The sequence below is a fragment of the Scyliorhinus canicula genome, chromosome 27 (genome assembly GCF_902713615.1).
Source record: "Scyliorhinus canicula chromosome 27, sScyCan1.1, whole genome shotgun sequence".
NCBI lineage: Eukaryota > Metazoa > Chordata > Chondrichthyes > Carcharhiniformes > Scyliorhinidae > Scyliorhinus > Scyliorhinus canicula.
This window is the reverse complement of record NC_052172.1, coordinates 13,553,005-13,575,556: the sequence shown is the minus strand read 5'-3', so window position 1 is coordinate 13,575,556 and position 22,552 is coordinate 13,553,005. Positions and strand designations below refer to the sequence as shown.

Below are 22,552 nucleotides of genomic sequence, written 5' to 3'. Positions count from 1 at the left end.
TATCACACACACACAGACACTGTGCTCACACACTATCACACACACACAGACACTGAGCTCACACACTATCACACACACACACTGTGCTCACACACTATCACACACACAGACACTGTGCTCACACACTATCACACACACAGACACTGTGCTCACACACTATCACACACACAGACACTGTGCTCACACACTATCACACACACAGACACTGTGCTCACACACTATCACACACACACAGACACTGTGCTCACACACTATCACACACACAGACACTGTGCTCACACACTATCACACACACACACTGTGCTCACACACTATCGCACACATGGACACTGTGCTCACACACTATCGCACACACGGACACTGTGCTCACACACTATCACACACACACAGACACTGTGCTCACACACTATCACACACACAGACACTGTGCTCACACACTATCACACACACACACTGTGCTCACACACTATCGCACACATGGACACTGTGCTCACACACTATCACACACAGACACTGTGCTCACACACTATCACAGGTCCACTGTAATATCTAGAGGTTCATCAGACTCTGAAGGACTTTGCCGTGATTGTGTAGGGGGTTACACAGGGCCATGATTGCCCACAAGCTGTGTCCAATGGGTTAAACTGACCATGCTGTGCTCCGCGGAAGAAGGAAGAGTGAAGTTTCAGCAGCTTTCTGACTGATTCAAGTGCCCCACGTGTGTGGAGCCTTGCTGGTGTACAGATAGAAGCTGTGTGAGTGAGTGTGTGCAGCTCACCCTGCTGGGTGTCCCTCACTGAGAATCCCAGACAGCTCGCTGCAGTGAACAAATAGAGATGATCAAAAATAGTCTGCTTGTGTGTGTGTGTGTGTGTGTGGAACGGGGCAGGGTTTGAAGAAAAAACAAGAGAAAATGTTTCATTACACTGACTAAATTCATCTTGGGCCAGTCAGACTTCCTCTTCGATCTAAATAATCACACACAGCACTGTGCACGTCAACTTTGCCCACAGACTCTGGTCAATATACCTATTCATAAGGCTTCCTGTTGGAGTCCCAGCCACCCGGCCCCAGTGAGTACACTCAGTACAGAACTATCTGCAGAAACACTCAATTATTTATTTTATCAAAGCTTGTGCGGACAGGTCGCCAGAATGAACCTCGTTTCTGATTACAGATCAGCGGAAAACGCAGCGAGAACAGGGCAAGCCATTTCAAAGTAAAGGAAAAAAAGACAGGTTAATAGTTCAGGTGGTGATAACCTGGCCTCACAGCACTGGTCAAACTCAAGCCCCGACGCCCGGAGCCAGGGGCAGTAGGTGGGGTAGCGGTAATATCACTGGACCGCACCAAATCATAGAGTCAGGGCAGCAGGGTAGCATGGTGGTTAGCATAAATGCTTCACAGCTCCAGGGTCCCAGGTTCGATTCCCGGCTGGGTCACTGTCTGTGTGGAGTCTGCACGTCCTCCCCGTGTGTGCGTGGGTTTCCTCCGGGTGCTCCGGTTTCCTCCCACAGTCCGAAGATGTGCGGGTTAGGTGGATTGGCCGCGCTAAATTGCCCGTAGTGTCCTAAAAAAAAAGTAAGGTTAAGGGGGGGGTTGTTGGGTTACGGGTATAGGGTGGATACGTGGGTTTGAGTAGGGTGATCATTGCTCAGCACAACATCGAGGGCCGAAGGGCCTGTTCTGTGCTGTACTGTTCTATGTTCTATAGAGTCCCTGCAGTGCATTCGGCCCATTGGGTTGGCATTGGTCCTACGAAGAGCACCCTAACCAGGCCCAATCCCCCTGCCCTACCCCGTAACCCCGCGCACCGATCACAGCCAATCCATCTTTAATATTTAAATATTTTCTTCAAAAATCAAAGTTCAAAACATTTCTGCTCCTGGGACCGAACTTCAAACATCAATTTTCAGCGAGGTGGCCACCCGGTGTGGGCAGCTCCCCCTCTACCTCAGTGCTGGATTCAGGCCTCGCCTCAGGCCACGCTCCTCCCCCGCCGCTTGCTTCGGGCTCGATGCCCCGGCTCCTCCGGTCACGGGGGGCGGGTCCCCGCCGGCTCCAAACCTGCCCGACCCCGGCGCCCGTCCCTCAGGCCCCACCGGCCGAAGGAATCGCGGCCGGCGAAGCCACGGCGAAGCCACGGGGAAACCCTCGGAAAACACCGAAATGCTGCTGACCGGCCGGAGCCTCCCTCCAGGGCGACCGCTCCGCTCGCGCACGCCAATCACAGCCAAACCCACACATCTTTGGAGACTAAGGGTCAATTTAGCACGGTCAATCCACCTGACCTGCATATCCTTGGACTGTAGGAGGAAACCGGAGCACCCGGATGAAACCCACGCAGACACGGGGAGGACGTGCAGACTCCGCACAGACAGTCACTCGAGGCCAGAATCGAACCCGGTGTGGTGAATGTATAATGCGTATAATTCACACTGTGTATCACTGTGTCCCTGTGGGCTCCATCCGTGAGCCGTTGCGCGGCTCTGCCCACAGGGGGAGATGAGGAGCATGTACAGGGCTCCGCCCATGGCTCCTCCCACTACCGGAAGTATAAAGTGCCGCGGTCTTGTGAGCCTGCCCTCAGTTCTTCTGGTCGCAGGCAGGCTCAGTTGTAAGTCGATTAAAGCCACAGTTTACTTCCACTCGTGTCTTGAGTGAATTGATGGTCGCATCACCCGGGTTCCTGGCACTGTGAGGCAGCAGTGCTAACCACTGTGCCACCCTTAGTGATGCTGGCTAAAGCGATAGGGAGATGGGGTCAAATGCCACTTTGGCAACTTAATGAATTAATAAAAACCTGAATGGTGCTGTGTTTGCCGCTTTCGGGAAGAACACAGCTTGCACCAGTGTTATTTTTTTCCCGTTTATGCCTTCTGATTTCATTTGAAAAAGAAACGAGCCCCGCCAGGGTCACTCAGGGTTACGGAAATCTGCCACCCTTTCCTGGTCTGGCCTTCAGGTGACTGCAGGCCCCACAGCAATGAGGTCAACTCTGTAAGGGCTGAGCGAGCCACTCGGTTCAAAGGCAGCTCCAGCCAGCCCAGCACTGCCCACACCCCTGTGAAAGAAATGAAAAGTTGCTGTGCAATTGATGGCAGCTTTATCTTTCCTGTTTCTCCCTATCGGATAATTTGAGGACCGGACAAGATGACTGAGATCCTGATACCCCTCCCGCCCCTGGGATCGTGCCATGTGGCTAAGTAAATGGAAATTTAAATGTCCCGCTGGAAGAGGAGAAGGGGGGCGGGGGGGAAGGGGGGGGGGGGCTGACCTGGTCCCGCTGTTAAGTCAGGTGAGCGGGGAATCTTACACATGGAGTGTGTCAGAAGGGATGTCACTCACTGGTCTACGGGGCATGGTATTGCATAGCAAGTGTGTCAAAGGGAGTGTGTTACAGGGAGTGTGTGTCACAGAGTGTCACAGGGGGTGTGTGTCACAGGGAGTGTGTACCGGGAGTGTGTGTCACAGGGAGTGTGTTACACGGAGTGTGTGTCACAGAATGTCACAGGGGGTGTGTGTTACCGGGAGTGTGTGTTACCGGGAGTGTGTGTCACAGGGAGTGTGTGTCACAGGGGGTGTACCACAAGAAGTGTGTCACAGGGAGTGTGTTACAGGGAGTGTGTGTCACAGAGTGTAACAGGGAGTGTGTTACAGGGAGTGTGTGTCACGAGTGTCTCAAGGAGTGTGTGTCACAGGGAGTGTGTGTCACAGGGGGTGTACCACAAGAAGTGTGTCACAGGGAGTGTGTTACCAGGAGTGTGTGTCACGAGTGTCTCAGAGAGTGTGTGTCGCAGGGAGTGTGTCACAAGGACTGTGTGTCACAGGGAGTGAGTCACAGAGAGTGCCACAAGAAGTGTGTCACAGGGAGTGTGTTACAGGGAGTGTGTTACAGGGTGTGTGTGTCACAGAGTGTCACAGGGCGTGTGTTACTGGGAGTGTGTTACAGGGTGTGTGTGTCACAGAGTGTCACAGGGAGTGCGTTACCGGGAGTGTGTTACAGGGTGTGTGTGTCACAGAGTGTCACAGGGAGTGTGTTACCGGGAGTGTGTGTCACGGAATGTCACAGGGAGTGTGTGTCACAGGGAGTGTGTTACCGGGAGTGTGTGTCACAGAGTGTCACAGGGCGTGTGTTACTGGGAGTGTGTTACAGGGTGTGTGTGTCACAGAGTGTCACAGGGCGTGTGTTACTGGGAGTGTGTTACAGGGTGTGTGTGTCACAGAGTGTCACAGGGAGTGCGTTACCGGGAGTGTGTGTCACAAAGTGTCACAGGGTGTGTGTTACCGGGAGTGTGTGTCACAGAGTGTCACAGGGAGTGCGTTACCGGGAGTGTGTGTCACAGGGAGTGCGTTACCGGGAGTGTGTGTCACAGAGTGTCACAGGGAGTGTGTTACCGGGAGTGTGTGTCAGAGTGTCACAGGGAGTGTGTTACCGGGAGTTTGTGTCAGAGTGTCACAGGGAGTGTGTTACCGGGAGTGTGTGTCACAGAGTGTCACAGGGAGTGTGTGTCACAGGGAGTCTATGTCGCAGGGAGTGTGTCACAAGGAACATGTCACAAGGAGTGTGTTACCGGGAGTGTGTGTCACAGGGAGTGCGTTACCGGGAGTGTGTGTCACAGAGTGTCACAGGGAGTGTGTTACCGGGAGTGTGTGTCACAGAGTGTCACAGGGAGTGTGTTACCGGGAGTGTGTGTCAGAGTGTCACAGGGAGTGTGTTACCGGGAGTGTGTGTCACAGAGTGTCACAGGGAGTGTGTTACCGGGAGTGTGTGTCACAGAGTGTCACAGGGAGTGTGTTACCGGGAGTGTGTGTCAGAGTGTCACAGGGAGTGTGTTACCGGGAGTTTGTGTCAGAGTGTCACAGGGAGTGTGTTACCGGGAGTGTGTGTCACAGAGTGTCACAGGGAGTGTGTTACCGGGAGTGTGTGTCACAGAGTGTCACAGGGAGTGTGTTACCGGGAGTGTGTGTCAGAGTGTCACAGGGAGTGTGTTACCGGGAGTTTGTGTCAGAGTGTCACAGGGAGTGTGTTACCGGGAGTGTGTGTCACAGAGTGTCACAGGGAGTGTGTGTCACAGGGAGTCTATGTCGCAGGGAGTGTGTCACAAGGAACATGTCACAAGGAGTGTGTTACAGGGAGTGGGTCACAGGGAGTGGGTCACAAGGAGTGTGTTACAGGGAGTGTGTTACAGGGAGTGCATCATAGGCAGACCCCTAACAGAGTGACCAGCTTAGCAATAGTGTTCCACGCCCCGTGAGGGAGCAGGGCCTGTTACACACCGGCCAGGAATGCAGGGAGTGTTTGACACTGGGCAGGAATGCACTCAGTATTAGACACTGGGTGGGAATGTATGTCACCTTACTAACTCTGGGTAAGGCACCTAGTAATCGAACACTAGGTGGAAATACAGTCCCTGTGGATGTTGCCCCTTCTGACTCGAGGTCCCTCATTTTTCTTGGGCAAATGGTCAATCCTCTTGTGAGAGGATCCTCATCCACAATCTCATCCACAGCAAGGCTGGTCAGGTTTAAATAAAGGGAATGTGTACTATTCTGACCATTGCCTGGTGTTAAACATCAGCCATGTGGGGGTCCTGGAATAATTCCCGAGGCAACGGATACCATATTGATGTCTTAAGGGCGCATATCCAATTAGTTTCTGCACAGACATTATGATCTTTCACAGACAGTATGGGATCCTGCTGTTCTCTTTGTACTTTGTAGTGCGACACTGCCACCTGCTGGTGTAACAGCAGCAGCAGCCGTCACGTCTCTGCTCTCAAATTGCACCCCAGGTGTTACAGTCCCAAACAGCCAACTTCATTGAGCCAAATGCTGCAACTCGTGGGGTAATTTCGACATTGCCACACTCACTGTGAATAAAAATTGGGAGATATATAAAGTGGGCTATCATACCCGGGTCAAAATTACTCCCAGGAAATATTGTTAAATCTCTCATTCATTCAGATTCCTGCCCAAAGATATTGCAAAGTGTTTAATTCTTCAGCAATGTGAGATCAAACTGTGTTCACCACAGGACTCTTACCAGAGACACTGTCAAATGTCATAAAAACATGAGAAATGGGAACAGGAGGAGGCCATTCGGCCCCTTGAGCCTGCTCTGCCATTTAATGCAATCATGGCTGATCCCGGGCTTCAACTCCTTTTTCCCACCCTTTCCCATAACCCTTCAGACCCTGAAACCAAAAAGCTCTCTATTCCAGCCTTAAATATATTCAACGATGAAGCACCTACAGCCCTCTGGGGTAGAGAATTCCAAAGATTCACAAACCTTTGAGTGAATAAATTTCTCCTCAATCCCAGTCCTAAACGATCGGCCCCCTTATCCCGAGACTGTGCCCTCCCCCCGCCCACCCAGGGGGAAACAATCTCTCGGTATCTCAGAGCCTCCACTTCACCGATTCCAATTCGAGTCCTGCCTTCATAGAACATAGAACAGTACAGCACAGAACAGGCCCTTCGGCCCTCAATGTTGCGCCGAGCCATGATCACCCTACTCAAACCCACATATCCACCCTATACCCCTAACCCAACAACCCCCCCCCTTAACCTTACATTTATTAGGACACTACGGGCAATTTAGCATGGCCAATCCACCTAACCCGCACATCTTTGGACTGTGGGAGGAAACCGGAGCACCCGGAGGAAACCCACGCACACACGGGGAGGACGTGCAGACTCCACACAGACAGTGACCCAGCCGGGAATCGAACCTGGGACCCTGAAGCTGTGAAGCATTTATGCTAACCACCATGCTACCCTGCTGCCCCAAATGTTCCTTAAATATGGAGGCCAAAAATATTCTTAAATATCCTGCAAGGTCTTGACACGTTAGGGGAGGGGTTATGGGGGCAGAATAATGTCTCCCTCACTTCTGTGGGGCCTGTGGCATCAGCTTTACAGGAAATAAGGGGAAGGAAGGGACTGCAGAATTAGTGTTACACCCTGCTCGACTGGCCAGAGTGTAACCTTCATCACACAATTCTTCCTGTGCAACTTTTTAAAAATTTGTTCACAGGGATATATGTCACTGGCTGGGATGGCATCCATTGCCTGTCCCTAATTGCCCCTTGAGAAGGTGGTGATGAGCCACCTTCTTGAACCGTTGAAGCTCATGTGGTGTAGGTACACCCACAGTGCTGTTAGGGAGGGAGATCCAGGATTTTGTCCCAGCGACAGTGAAGGAACGGCCGATAGATTTCCAAGTCAGGGTGGTGAGTGACTTGGAGGGGAACCTCCAGGTGGCGGTGTTCCCATGTGTTGAGTGCGCTTGTCTTTCTAAATGGTAGTGGCCATGTGTTTGCGTCACGCCTTCACACTCACATGCTCTCCCCCTCACACTCCAGCCCACCTCCTCTCTCTCACCCGTGCACATTGCTCCCTCGCTCAATGCTCTCTCCCTCACACTGCAGTCCACCCAGTCTCTCTCACCCGTGCACATTGCTCCCTCACTCAATGCTCTCTTCCTCACACTGCAGTCCACCGCCTCTCTCATGCACATTGCTCCCTCAATGCTCTCTCTCCCTCACTCCAGCCCACCTCCTCTCTCTCTCTTGTGCACATTGCTCCCTCACTCAATGCTCTCTCCCTCACACTCCAGCCCACCTCCTCTCTCTCTCGTGCACATTGCTCTTTCACTTAACGCTCTCTTCCTCACACTGCAGTCCCCCTTCTCACTCACCTGTGCATTGCTCCCTCACACTCAATTCTTTCCCTCACTCCAGTCCCTATCTCAACTGTGCACATTGGTTGCTCACAATCAACGCTCTCTCCCTCATGCTCCAGACCCCCCTCATCTGTGCACTCTGCTCCCTCACACTCAATGCTCTCTCCTTCACTCCAATCCCCCTCACTCTCTTCCGTGCACACCACTTCCTCGCACTCTCTCCCTCACTCTCCATTCCCTTCCCTCTCTCTTACCTGTGCACATCATTCCCTCACACTCTGTGCTCTCCCGCCACCTGCTCTGTTCCCCTTGCTGCTTCTCTGGTGCTTTTTATTGGTCCAGGTGGTGAACTCCGAGCGCAGCCATCGCACATGCACGAGCAAAAACAAAATACTGCAGCGACTGGAAATGCGGGCTAAACACGGATAAAGCTGAAATATTCAGCAGGCCCAGGCAGTATCTGTGGCGAGACCGGCAACCTCTCATCAGTAAATGCTCAAATTTCTCTCAAGTAAAAATCTTTATTATCATCTATGCATCTATAATAAAAACATTTACAGATTTAGTGTTCATTGAATTGTGGGTGGAACAATGGCTGTACAGAAAGAAAGATTTAAATAATCAGCTGGGAAAACTCCTCTTAAAATTAGTTGTCATCGTCTTCCTCCTCCTCTTCCTCCTCCTCCTCTTCCTCCGCCTCCTCTGCCGCCGCCAGTCGCTCCTCCATCGCGGCCCGCAGTGCCTGCTCCTCTTCCACCGTCGGGTCATCCACCTCGGTGGTATCGGGGCCGCTGGCAAACTCCGGCTGGACTGACGGGGCTGCGGGGGGGCTGTAGTTATCCGGGCTGTACTTGTGGCCCCAGCCAAAATAGATGTTGTCAAATTTTCTGTCGGACAGAGAAACATTTCAGTCGGAGCTCGGCTGCAGCCCAGTGGAAAAGCCCCAAGTGACTGGGTGGGCCAGCGTAGTTTAAAGAGATAAATGTTCATGTCTCAGCCTTGTAACTGGGGGGGGCGGTGCCAACGGAAACAGCAGTCACTTCCCGAAAACAAGGAAGAGCTGTACCTGGCCAGTCCCAACCCATCCCTTGCTAAAAGTGGAAGGTAAATATTTGACCTATATGCCGCTATTAATACCTGCCCTGGTCTTTGTTACCATTAACACTCCCTTTGTCTTGTGTCTGTGAGATCTCTCCTCTGCTCCCATCTATTCCTGACCCTCAATTCTACTCACCCTGCGACGTACCCCTCTCTTCAGCAATGTAAAACCCGACACATTTCTACCTCTCCAACTCAGAGGTGTCATACAGGCCCGAAACGTCAAGTTTGTTTCTCTCACCACAGATGCTGCCAGGCCTGCTGAGACCTGCCAGTCCGAAGCTGTGCAAGCTAGGTGGGTTGGCCACACTAAAGTTGTTCCTTAGTGACTAACGGTTGGGTGGGTGTGGGTACGGTGCTCTTTCGGAGGGTCGGTGCAGACCCGATGGGCTGAATGGCCTCCTTCCGCACTGCAGAGATTCTATGAACTACCGTTTTTCCAGAACTTTCTGCTTTTGTTTCAGATTCCCAGCGTCGGCAGTATTTTTAATTATAAACACTGAGCCGCCAGGCCAACGAAACCACCCCCCCCCCCCCCCCCTCCCTCTTATGGACAAAATAATGGGATACTCACTTTCCAATTGCAAAGGTGTATGCGCCTGGCCAGAGATTGGACCGGACCACAGCAATGGCGTACTGGGGGATCAGGTGGGTCGAAGCCTTGACTGCCCAGGGGGGGATATTGTTGACCTCTGAAAGAATGAAAAATGAGAAGGGGAGGCATGAGAAACATTTCAGTTACTGACCCCCATCATCACAGGAAGGATCACGAGGGAAATGTTCTTCCTACTTCTCGCTTGGAGTTGGCTCCATGAATGTGGGATATGGCGGGAGACGTTAGGAGTCATAGAGTCGGGCAGCACGGTGGCGCTGTGGGTTAGCCCTGCTGCCTCACGGCGCCGAGGTCCCAGGTTCGATCCCGGCTCTGGGTCACTGTCCGTGTGGAGTTTGCACATTCTCCCCGTGTTTGGGTGGGTTTCGCCCCCACAACCCAAAAGATGTGCAGGCTTGGTAGACTGGCCACGCTAAATTGCCCCTTAATTGGAAAAAAAATGAATTGGGTACTCTAAATTTTTTTTTTTAAAGAGTCATAGAAGGGCAGCACGGTGGCCTAGTGGTTAGCACAAACGCCTCACGGCGCTGAGGTCCCAGGTTCGATCCCGGCTCTGGGTCACTGTCCGTGTGGAGTTTGCACGTTCTCCCCGTGTCTGCGTGGGTTTCGCCCCCACAACCCAAAAATGTGCAGAGTAGGTGGATTGGCCACGCTAAATTGCCCCTTAATTGGAAAGAATAATTGGCTAATCTAAATTTATAAAAAAAAAAGAAAAAAAAAGTCATAGAGTCATTTAGTCACACAGGACAGAGAAACAGGCCTTTTGGCCCACCATGTCTATGCTGACCATCATATACCTATCTAAACTCATCTCATTTACCAGCACTTGGCCCATAGCCTGTATGCCGTGGCGATTTAAGTTCCTGGGAATGAAGGGGTTATGAAGGGGAAGAGGAAAGGTTGGGTTTTTCTCGTTTGGAGTTCAGGAAAATGATACGTGATCTTTTCAAACATCCAAGATCCTGAGGGGACTTGACAGGGTGGATTCTGAAAAGATGTTTCCCCGTGTGGGAAAGACTAGAACTGTGGGGGGGGGGGGGGGGGGGGCACAGTTTAAAATTAAGGGGTCTCCCATTTCTCCCAGGTCTGCGTGGGTTTCCTCCGGGTGCTCCGGTTTCCTTCCACAAGTTCCGAAAGACATAGAACATAGAACAGTACAGCACAGAACAGGCCCTTCGGCCCTCAATGTTGTGCCAAGCCATGATCACCCTACTCAAACCCACGTATCCACCCTATACCCGTAACCCAACCACCCCCCCCCCTTAACCTTACTTTTATTAGGACACTACGGGCAATTTAGCATGTCCAATCCACCTAACCCGCACATCTTTGGACTGTGGGAGGAAACCGGAGCACCCGGAGGAAACCCACGCACACAGGGGGAGGACGTGCAGACTCCACACAGACAGTGACCCAGCCGGGAATTGAACCTGGGACCCTGGAGCTGTGAAGCATTTATGCTAACCACCATGCTACCCTGCTGCCCCAACGTGCTGTTAAGTAATTTGGACATTCTGAATTCCCCCTCTGTGTACCCGAACAGGCGCCGGGGTGTGGGGCTTTTCACAGTAACTTCATTGCAGTGTTAACGTAAGCCTACTTGTGACACTAATAAAGATTATTATTAAGATGGAGATTAGGTGATACTTCTTCCCTTAAAAGGCTCATGATTCTTTAGAGCTCTCTTCCCCAGAAAGCGGTGGAGGCAGGATCAACAAATAGTGATACGTTTTTGACTAACAAGGGAATCAAAGAATATCAAGGGTAGGTGGAATTGAGCCTAAATCATGATCTTATTGGATGGAGCAGAATCGAGGGGCTGAATAGCCTGCTCCTGCTCCTAATTTGTACGGCAGCTGTGTGAGTCGGCGGGTACACGGAATATGGAGAGATAATGGGCAAGTGGGGTTAGGGGTTCCAGGGGAAAGGTGGGACGGTAGATTCAGGGGGTGTAGCCAAAAGGTGGGTAGGTGAAACTGACCAATGTGTGAAGTAGATGGGTGTGATTTTTAAAAAGTTAACTCAGGGGCTGTGGACATCACTGGCTAGGTCAATACTTTTGTGCCCAGCCCTAATTGCCCTTGAGAAGGGGGTGGTGAGCCACCTTCTTGAACTGCTGCCCACAGTGCTATTAGGGAGGGAGTTTCCAAGTCATGATGGTGAGTGGCTTGGAGGGGAACCTCCAGGTTCTGACGTTCCCATGTATCTGCTGCTCTTGTCCTTCTGAATGGTAAATGGGAGGTGCTGCCGAAGGAGCCTCGGGGCGGGGGGGGGTTCCTGCAGTACATCCTGCAGATGGTACACATGGCTGCCACTGTTTATCAGTGGTACAGGGAGTGAATGCTAGTCAAGCAGGACTGCCTTATCCGGAATGGTGACGAGCGTCTCGAGTGTTGTTGGAGCTGCACTCATCCAAGGATGTGGAGAGTATTACATCATATGCCTATCTTGTGCCTTGTAGATGGTGGACAGGCTTTGGCGAGTTAAGATTCCCAGTCTCTGACCTGCTGTTGTGGACACAGTATTTAAACGGCTGGTCCAGTTCAGTTTCTAGTCAATGGTATCCCCCAGAATGTTATTGAGGAACATGAGGAGAAGGTGGGTCGGTGAGTTGAGGTATATGGGGAGAAGGTGAGATTAAGGGACATTTAGGAAAAGATGGGTAGGGAATCGATCTGTGGAAATGAGATTGGTTTGATGGGCCTAGTGACCTTCTCCTAAAATTCCTCAGTTGTTGGAGCTTCAGGAGAGAGTGAATGGAAATGTTGCAACAAAAGAAACATTGTACAAAAAACAAATTCAAAGACTGTTTGTGCTGAGTAGAGTAAGGGTCTTATTCCGATGATGTCTGTACTACCTGCGTCCTCAGACAGGGGAGTGAGGAGGGGCGGCCCCACCTCTGGTTCAGGTTCGTCTGGTGCCTCTCTCTCCTCTTCCTCCTCCTCCTCCTCAAAATCCTCCTCCTTGTTCTGAACAGGATTAAACCAAACACAGCGGCCCTGCGTCAGACCAAACAATTTCATTACAGCAGCCAAACCTCTGGAATAGGATTCAACGTACTTCGACTCATGTGATGGCTTTTAAAAATTAATCGCCAATACCAGACAAAACGTGACACTCAGCCACATAAGGAGATCTTTGGACAGGTGATCAAAACCTTGGCCAAAGTGGTGGGTTTGAGAGAGGGAAGCGTCCGAGACTTAGGGAGGGAATTCCAGAGTTTAGGGCTCGAGGCAGCTGAAGGCTCAACCACCCGAAGTGTGTGGAACTGGAAATCAAGGATAATAATAATAATAATCTTTATTGTCACAAGTAGGCTTACATTAACACTGCAATGACGTTACTGTGAAAATCCCCGAGTCGCCTCACTCCGGCGCCTGTTCGGGTACACTAAGGGAGAATTCAGAATGTCCAATTCACCCAACAAGCCCGTCTTTCGGGACTTGTGGAAGATGAAGCACCCGGAGGAAACCCGCACAAACACGGAGAGAACGCGCAGCCTCCGCAATGACAGTGACCCAAGCCGGGAATCGAACCTGGGACCCTGGCGTTGTGAAGCAACAGTGCTAACCACCGTGCTGCCCAGAATTGCAGGAGCACCGAGATCACAGAGAGCTGTCGAGCTTAAGGGGCTTACAGACCAAGGAGGGCTGAGGCAATGCAGAATTGTGTCATCATCCCAGCATCCAATGGGTCCCCCATGTCTCAAGGTTCCACCTTCATCTGTGCCCCTGTTGAATACACCTGGGGATACTGGGAATGGTGAATAGTGATGGGAGCTGCAAGCCAATGTGTCTGCGCGCAGGGTCCTCGATTAGACTTGGCGGACAACTGGCGCAATATTGCTGAAATATTTCCCCTGAACAATTTGCAGACTGAGGGCGTACCACTGCGCCACTGCCTCCTAGCTTGGCCAATGATGATTTTTTTTTTATAAATTTAGATTACCCAATTATTTTTTCCAATTAAGGGGCAATTTTAGCGTGGCCAATCCACCTACCCTGCACATTTTTGGGTTGTGGGGGCGAAACCCACGCAGACACGGGGAGAATGTGCAAACTCCACACAGACAGTGACCCAGAGCCGGGATCGAACCTGGGGCCTCAGCGCCGTGAGGCGGTTGTGCTAACCACTAGGCCACCGTGCTGCCCTTGGCCAATGATGATTAATGGCAACGGCATGATCAACGGTGATTAATGGCAACGGCATAATTAACGGTGATTAATGGCAACGGTATGGTTAACGGTGATTAATGGCAACGGCATGGTCAACGGTGATTAATGGCAATGGCATGGTCAACGGTGATTAATGGCAATGGCATGGTCAACGGTGATTAATGGCAACGGCATGGTCAACGGGGATTAATGGCAACGACATGGTCAATGGGGATTAATGGCAACGGCGTGGTCAACGGTGATTAATGGCAATGGCATGGTCAACGGGGATTAATGGCAATGGCATGGTCAACGGGGATTAATGGCAACGACATGGTCAATGGGGATTAATGGCAACGGCATGGTCAACGGTGATTAATGGCAATGGCATGGTCAACGGGGATTAATGGCAACGACATGGTCAATGGGGATTAATGGCAACAGCATGGACAATGGTGATTAATGGCAATGGCATGGTCAATGGTGATTAATGGCAATGGCATGGTCAACGGTGATTAATGGCAATGGCATGGTCAACGGGGATTAATGGCAACGACATGGTCAATGGGGATTAATGGCAACGGCATGGTCAACGGTGATTCATGGCAACAGCATGGACAATGGTGATTAATGGCAATGGCATGGTCAATGGTGATTAATGGCAATGGCATGGTCAGTGGTGATTAATGGCAAAGGCATGGTCAACGGGGATTAATGGCAACGGCATGGTCAGTGGTGATTAATGGCAATGGCATGGTCAATGGTGATTAATGGCAACGACATGGTCAATGGTGATTAATGGCAATGGCATGGTCAACGGTGATTAATGGCAACGGCATGATTAATGGTGTAAGTACAGAAAATTGGCGATCACCATAACAGTGAGGTGACAGATGGAAAAAGACTTTTGTCGATTAAGGTGGGAATGATGACAGAGCATTTTCAGTACTGCAATGAACAAAGGGCACAACACAATCCCCAAAGAATCTCACAAACTCTGTTGTTTGCTAGAACTTTCAAGTATTAATAATGAGGGTGTGCCCTTGATTGTGAGTTCCCGGCAACTTCCGACTCTCAATCTTTTTGAGCGTTACTGAATGTGTTGGACGGCTCTCCACCACTAAGCTTGATCCAGGTTCCCAACTTTGGACGCGTATCATTAACTCCGGAGTTCTTGCCCTCACATCCAAATCACTGCCCGCCCACCCACCCTCTCTTCTGGGGGAGGTGGTGTCATCGTGGTAATGTCACATGACTAGCAATCTTTTCACAGTAACTTAATTTGAAGCCTACTCGTGACAATAAGCGATTTTCATTTCATTTTTCATTTCATCCAGAGGCCCGTGGACACGGCTTTGAATCCCACCACGGCAGCTGGTGGAATTTAAATTCAATTAGTTAAAATCTGGAATTGAAAAACAAGTCGCAGTAATGGCAACCCTGACAACTATCATCGATTGTTGTAAAAACCCATCAGGCTCACTAATGTCTCCTTTAGGGAAGGAAATCCTTACCCGGTCTGGCCTACACGTGACTCCAGACCCACGCAGTGATGTGGTTGACTCTTAACTGCCCCTCTGAAATTGTCCAGCAAGCCACTCAGTTCAAGGGCAATTAGGGATGGCCAACAATTGTTGGCCTGGCCATCGACACCCACATCCTCATGAACATTTTTTTTAAAAATGGGAGAGTCTTAGGTGAGGGATGAAGATAGGAAGATAAAATCAAACATGGAGGTGCAAAAGGCACGCAAACCTGTGGGAGGACGTGTTGTGTGTGATGCACCCAATTGGCCATACTGTCCAACAGCTCTGATGTGGCAATTCCCTCAAATTCCGCATTCTCCTCATAGTTGTCCCTGACTGACCCTTCCTCCTCCTCCTCCTCCTCCTCTCCAAACTGGTAGAATCCCAGTGGGCTGATCTGTGTGCCGGCAGATATCCGAGCAATCTGTGCCCTCAGATAATTCATCTCGTTGCCAGGAAACGGCGGGTAGCTGATGACAGAAGCTTCTAGGTTGCCGGTGAAGAATTTCTTAATCTTCCTGGCTATTGTAATCTGCGCTGGTGTCACCGGGGGCAGCTTCACCCAGGGCTTGGCTGGCTCAGTGCAGACAAAGTAGGTATACTTGTTAGTCCCGGAGCGATTTTCCTCTTTCGGGATGACTGGCGGGGGTTTGTACGTCGACGCTGGAGGCTTGTCTTCCACCTCTTCGGCCTCTTCCTCCTCGGTTCGCCCAAAATCATCTTTTTCGTCTTCCTTCCCCTCCGCATCCTCCTCTTCGCCCACTTCCTCTATGTCCTCCTCTCCCTCGCGGTATTCCACCTCAGCTATGATATAATTTGCGCTGATTCCCAAGATCTTCCCCCAGAACCTGCACTTCTGCAGTGGGTATACATCCACCAGTTGCTTCAGTGCCAGTAAGATGCGGTACGTCTCGTCCGTGCCGAGGCCGATTCCTGTATGTTGAAAGTAATAGGCCGTTTCCATGACATTTGGGAGGGGTGTATCCAACTGCCAAAGAAAACAGAAGCATAGAAAAATGAGGCTGAAATCTGACAGCAAAAGAATGAAAGACTTGCATTCGGCCCGTGGTGACTGCACCAGCTACCCAAGTGAGCATCGTGACTTAGTGCCATATGTCTGCCCTTTCCCCTGCACATTGTTTCTATTTCTATTCAAGTAAAGCCTCAATTGAACCTGCCTCCACCACACTTCCAGGGCGCGCATGCCAGACCCCAACCACTCGCTGTGTGAAAAAGATTTTTCTCACATTGCATTTGCTTCTTTTGCAAATCACTTTAAATCTGTGCCCCTCTCATTCTCATGGGTGTGGGGTGGGGGTGGGGGTTGGGGGGGGGGGGGGGGGGGGGGGGTGGGTGGGTGGGGGGGGGAGTTAGTAACCCGAAGGACACAGAATGAAAATAATCGTCAAAAGAACCACAGAGAACAGGAGGAAAACAGAATTTGCACCACGAGATGTTTTGATCAGAAAAAGATTTGAATACGTACTTGAAAGAGGAAAAAAATATGAATGCTCTGGAAAACCGGGGCTAATTGGATCATTCTTTCAAGGCGCTAGCGCAGGTCCGATGAGCCAAATGACCCCCCCCCCCCCATGCTCTATGCTTAGCAAAAAAGTTATTTTTAACCACAGCAATGAGCATCAAAACGGCACAATTCAGACTCCCCTGCCCTATCCCTGTAACCCCACCTAACCTGCACATCTTTTGGACACAAAGGGTAAATGTTAGCATAGCCAGTGCACCTTTGGACTATGGGGGGGAAATTGGAGCACCCGGAGGAAACCCACGCAGACCCGGGGAGAGCGTGCAAACTCCACAGAGACAGTGACCCAAGGCCAGAATTGAACCTGGGTCCGTGGCGCTGACCACTGTGTCACCGTGCCACCCTAAGGTGCTGGCTCTTGGTGGGTGCGTGGCGCTGACCACCGTGTCAGTGTGCCACCCTAAGGTGCTGGCTCTTGGTGGGTGCGTGGCGCTGACCACCGTGTCAGTGTGCCACCCTAAGGTGCTGGCTCTTGGTGGGGGCGTGGCGCTAACCACTGTGTCACCGTGCCACCCTAAGGTGCTGGCTCTTGGTGAGTGCGTGGCGCTGACCACTGTGTCACCGTGCCACCCTAAGGTGCTGGCTCTTGGTGAGTGCGTGGCGCTGACCACTGTGTCACCGTGCCACCCCAAGGTGCTGGCTCTTGGTGGGTGTGTGGCGCTAACCACTGTGTCACTGTGCCACCCTAAGGTGCTGGCTCTTGGTGGGTGCTGTCACCTTCCAGCTCTTTATGCAAGTTAAATTCTCTGTGGATATGCCTAGTCAGATGTTAGCAGCCAACGCCAGTACAACATGACCACGCCCGACTCTCATGCACATTTCCCAGCAAGCAGCAGGTTGCCAAGGACACTGAGGACAATTCCAGTCCTCACCCCTATGGAGGCCAGTTGATTCAGCGGGAATCAGTAGGAATCATCCTATCCAGTGCCTTTAACAGATGGGCCATCAGGGGAGTTGGTGCCTGGCTTTGACTCCCATGCACTATTCCGCCCATCCGCCCTGCACACTGGCCATCGAGGGCCTTACCCAGGTGCAGTACCAAGCTTCTGAAACCACTATTTACCACTTCTTCCTCATGATCTGCTCCCCCTTCTTCTGCTTCGATTGATTTTGCAAAGAGGGATTTTGAAGCTCAGCCAAACTGTACGCCTTTGAACTCTCATACTCGTCATGAAGTGTGTCCATCTTCTTGTAGAACGCTGTCCGCTTCACCTTTTTGCTGATGTCTTCTAAGATGTCCACAGCATTGTTGGGCCGTTCATCCAACAACTTGGTGATCACCTGCGACAGGTGATCGTAGCTGGAAGGGGAGAAAACAAAGGTTGAAAGGTCGCTGGGCTCATGTTGTTTTAGTGCCACTCTCCTACAGAATACCTCCTGCTCAACTTCAACCATTTACAAATATATCCTCTTCCCATTTGCTTATATTCTTGCAACTTTTTCTCACAGCAGCCCCTCGGGGACAGCCCTGGATGTTATTGAGGCTGCCCTGCAGTCCTTCACTCAAGTGATCATTTCTTTCAGGAGCCTTCATCCAGGATATTGACCCGAAATGGGTATCAAAGCCAAAGGTGATCACAGAAGGCGGCAAGACACACATGTACGAGATTAAGTGAAAGATGTGGGGACAGGAGCAGATTTTAACCGAGCCACTTAAAGCAATATTAGGAGAGTTGGCCCAAAACTCAGTCAAAGGGGTTAGTTTTGAGCTGAGTCTGAAAGAGAAATAGAGACCTTTTCAGAAGAAATTCCAGAGCTTAGAGCCAGGAGGCTGAAGGTATGGGCGCTAATGGCGGACCAATTAAATCAGGAATGCACACAAGGCTATGATTAGCGCGGTGGGATGCCTTGGAGGTTTATAGGGCTCGAGATTAGAGAGCCAGGGAAGCGTGAGGCCATGGAGCGAATTGAAAGAATGGGCGAGAATTTTAAAATCAAGCCGTTGCTTCACCAGCCGCCTGAGTAGGTCAGTGAGCACAGAGGATGATGGGTAATTTGGTGATACAAGCGGCCCAGTGGTTAGCACTGCTGCCTCACAACACCAGGGACCCGGGTTGAATTCCGGCCTTGGGTGATTGTCTGTGTGGGGTTTGCACTTTCTCCCCGTGTGTGCATGGGTTTCCTCTGGTGCTCTGGTTTCCTCCCACAGACCAAAGATGTGCAGGTTAGGTGGGGTTACCGGGCTAAGGTGGGGGAGTGGGCCTAGGTAGGGTGCGCCTTGTTGGTGCAGACCTGATGGGCTGAATGGCCTTTGCACTGTAGAGATTCTATGGACTTGCGGCGATGTAAGAGACAGGACCTGGGGATTTGTCGGACTTTAGACCTTTAAGTTGCTTCAATAGTTTTTATCTGCCGTTATTAATTAATTTAAGTTCTTCGCTTTTGTTAGCCCCTTGGTTACACTCTATTTATGGGATGTAATATGTGCCTTCTACTGCGAAGACAGAAACGAAATATTTGTTCAATGTATCTGCCATTTCCTCATTCTCCATGATAATTTTCCATCTTTGCCTCTTAAGGACCAACGTTTACTTTAGCTACTCGCCTCCTTTTTATATATTTGGAAAAGTTCTTACAACCTGTTTTGATATTTCAATCTGTTTTGATATTTCCCGACTAGATTACTCTCATACTCTATTTTTCCTTTTCAATTTTTAATGGCCTTTTACTGGTTTCTAAAACACTTCCAATCCTCAGGCTTATTAGTAATTTTTACAACATGGTAAACCTCTTCTTTTAACCTAGTACAATTCTCATCTTCCTCAGTAACCCATGGGTGGATGTTTTTTTTTGTTGTTTTTTTGCTTCTTAGTGCGCGTAATTTTGTTTCACATTTTGGATTGTTTCTTTAAGTCAATCCGACTGTTTATTCATCGCCATACCTTTTAGTCTATTTAGCCAATGCACCTTAGTCCGCTCTCCCCTTATATAGCTTTGACAAACAGTCATCCAGATTCAAAACGTCAGCGATTGCCCGGCATTTTCTGCTTTAAGTTTTCCGAATGGAGTTTTTAAAAAAAATAATTTTTATTCAAATTTTTCAACAACAAATTTTCTCCCAACAATAAAATAAACAAGGTATAGAAATAAACAGAAAGAAGGACCCCCCCCCCCCACCAATACAAAGCAATAAATTAATAACAATACAAAAAAGAAGAAAATAGCAAACAAACAGTCGCAAAAACAAACCCCCTTTACAGACCCCAAACCCCCCCCCCCCACCCACTCACTCTCCCCCCCCGCCCCCCCCCCCCCCCCCCCCCACCGCTGTGGATCTTTTACTATGAGATTACTAATCAGCCTGCTTCATTACACAATACTAGATCTAGCTTTATCCCTAGTTGGTTCCACAATATATTAGAACATAGAACTGTACAGCACAGTACAAGCCCTTCGGCCCACGATATTGTGCCGACCATTTATCCTAATCTAAGATCGACCTAACCTCCACCCCTTCAATTTACTGCTGTCCATCTGCCTGTCCAAGAGTCGCTTAAATGTCCCTAATGACTCGGACTCCACCACCTCTGCTGGCAGTGCATTCCACACACCCCACCACTCTCTGTGTAAAGAACCGACCTCTGACATCTCCCTGAAACATATTGTTTCAGAAAAGTGTCACAACAGCATTCTACAATCTCATCTTCCAGACCGACTTTGCCAATTTGATTGGTACAGTCTATTTGACATTTAAAGTCCTCCCATGATTATTACTCCACCTGTACTTTAAGCTCCAATTATTACTTCCTTAATGCTCCAATTATTGCTTCCTTAATACTCTAAGCAACAGCATAAGTACTGTCATGGCACCTATAAATGACTCCCACCAGTGTTTCCTGATTCACTGCTATTCTAAATTTGCAACTAGATTGACTCTGCTTACTGATCTTCTGGTTAAAGAGGTAGGTATCAAGGAGTGCCCTAATTGAGGGTGGTGGTATCTTGGACTGAAGACATAGATGCCGGCTGGATAGAAGGGGTCAAGCCAATCACCCAATTCTCCATCTCCAGATAAGAAACAAAATGTGGTTGTGAAGGGCAAGACACTCGCTCAAACGTTGCCCAGATCTTGGTTGCTTGGTGCAAAATCTAGAAGATATCATTTCAAGTAATCCACACCCATATAATCTGTATGAAAAAGACTAACCTCACACTTTTGTGCAAATTGGGCTCAGATACTGTATCCCAAAACCCAACTAAAATCAAACCCTGATGCTCACATCAAGGTTACGTTGCCATCCGATGAAAGTGGTACACGGCCTCACAGGGTAAGCCGGAAATGACGGCAGCAGAGCATTCTGGTAAAGGTAAGCAAGCTGTAGGGGAGGGAATAGATGCCAGGGCTGGTGAGACAAGGCAAGACAGAAAGATAACTAACTTGTTCATTCCAATCGTTTTGGCAAGGTGTGCACAAATTTAGGTACTCACAGGTTGAGGTTCGATACGGTGCTTTTCTGCAGCAAATAAGCCTTGGCATTTTGGATCATGATTTCATCTGCAGAAGTCAGGTTATTCTCAGTTTCCACCTGCACCAACACTTCCTGACTACTCATGCTGCTCGGAAAATTGCTCTGTTGCATTTTGGACTCAGACTCTGACTGGCCTGCCTGACGCCCGTCATCTGGAAGCTCTGACATGTCTGTATTTCCCTCTCTTGACCGGTGTTCACTTTCTGCTATCTAGCTGCTCTCCGGCAGACAGTCGGGCTCCTGGTTTCTCCCTCTTTTTCTCGCCTTTATAAACTTCTGAGATGTCAATTTACTGCCTCCTTTTTGATGTCCTTTTCCACCCTTTACTTTGATTTCACTCTTGTCATTTTCCTAACTCTCACTGCCTAATATACCTGGACTCACCTCATTCGCTCCTTACAATCGAACATTCACTCACTCACTCTCCCTCCACTCTAACGCTCCCTCTCTCTATCACACTTTATTTCTCTATCTCTCTGTCACACCTTCCCTATCACAATCTATCGCTCTCTCCCTCTATCAGATGCCCTCTCTCTATCACACTCTCTCTATCTCCCCCTCTCTCTATCTCTATTGCTCCCTCTCTCACACTCACTCTTTTACTCTTGCTATCTATCTGTCCCTCTGTCTCTCAATTTCTCTCTGCTCACTCTCGCTCTCACTCCATTTCACCCTCTCTATCACTCTCTCTCTATCTTTCTATTTCACTCTCTCTCTCTAAATCTTTCTAACTCTATCTCTCACTCTCTATCACTCTCTCTTTATTTCACTCTCTATCTTTCTAACTCTATCTCACTCTATATTTCTCCCTCTCTCACACACTCTCGCTCGCTCACTCTCTCTATTACACTCTCTCTCTATCACACTCTATCTCTCTATCACACTCTCTCTATTGCTCCCTCACTCTCTCTATCACACTTTCTCTCTCTATCACACTCTCTATCTCTATCTCTATCACTATCTCTCTCTATCACACTCTATCACACTCTCTATCTCTCTCTCTATCACTATCTCTCTCTATCACACTCTATCTCTCTCTCTATCACTATTTCTCTCTATCACACTCTCTATCTCTCTCTCTCTATCACACTCTCTTTCTCCCTCTCACACACTCTCTCTATTACTTGCTCACTGTCTCTATCACTCTCTTTCTCTCTCTCTATCACACTCTCTACCTCTATTACACTCTCTCTTTCTCCCTCTCACACACTCTCTCTATCACTCTATCTCTCTCTCATTCTCTGTATTTCACGCTCTCTTTCTAAGTAGCTCTCTCACACACACACTCTCTCTCTCTTTGTTTCACACTCTCTCTCTGACACACACTCTTTCTCTCTATCTCTCGCACTCTCTCCGTTTCCCGGGTGACCGTCACTAACATTCAGCCGGTTGCTGAGCATGCGGAATACGTCACCGCGCAGAGCGTGCGGAAGGCGTCACCGGGCAGAGCGTGCGGGAGGCG

General features: G+C 49.8%; 1 protein-coding gene across 1 annotated transcript; it reads right to left on the bottom strand.

The window, feature by feature from the left end:
- Positions 1 to 8,241: 8,241 nt before the first annotated feature.
- Positions 8,242 to 21,631, bottom strand: rsph4a (radial spoke head component 4A). The gene is given in 7 exon segments (XM_038785860.1): positions 8,242 to 8,574; positions 9,360 to 9,477; positions 12,256 to 12,397; positions 15,308 to 16,066; positions 17,685 to 17,749; positions 17,752 to 17,921; positions 21,050 to 21,631. Coding segments are annotated over 7 exon segments (1,704 nt in total). The 5' UTR covers positions 21,259 to 21,631; the 3' UTR covers positions 8,242 to 8,333.
- Positions 21,632 to 22,552: the final 921 nt, after the last annotated feature.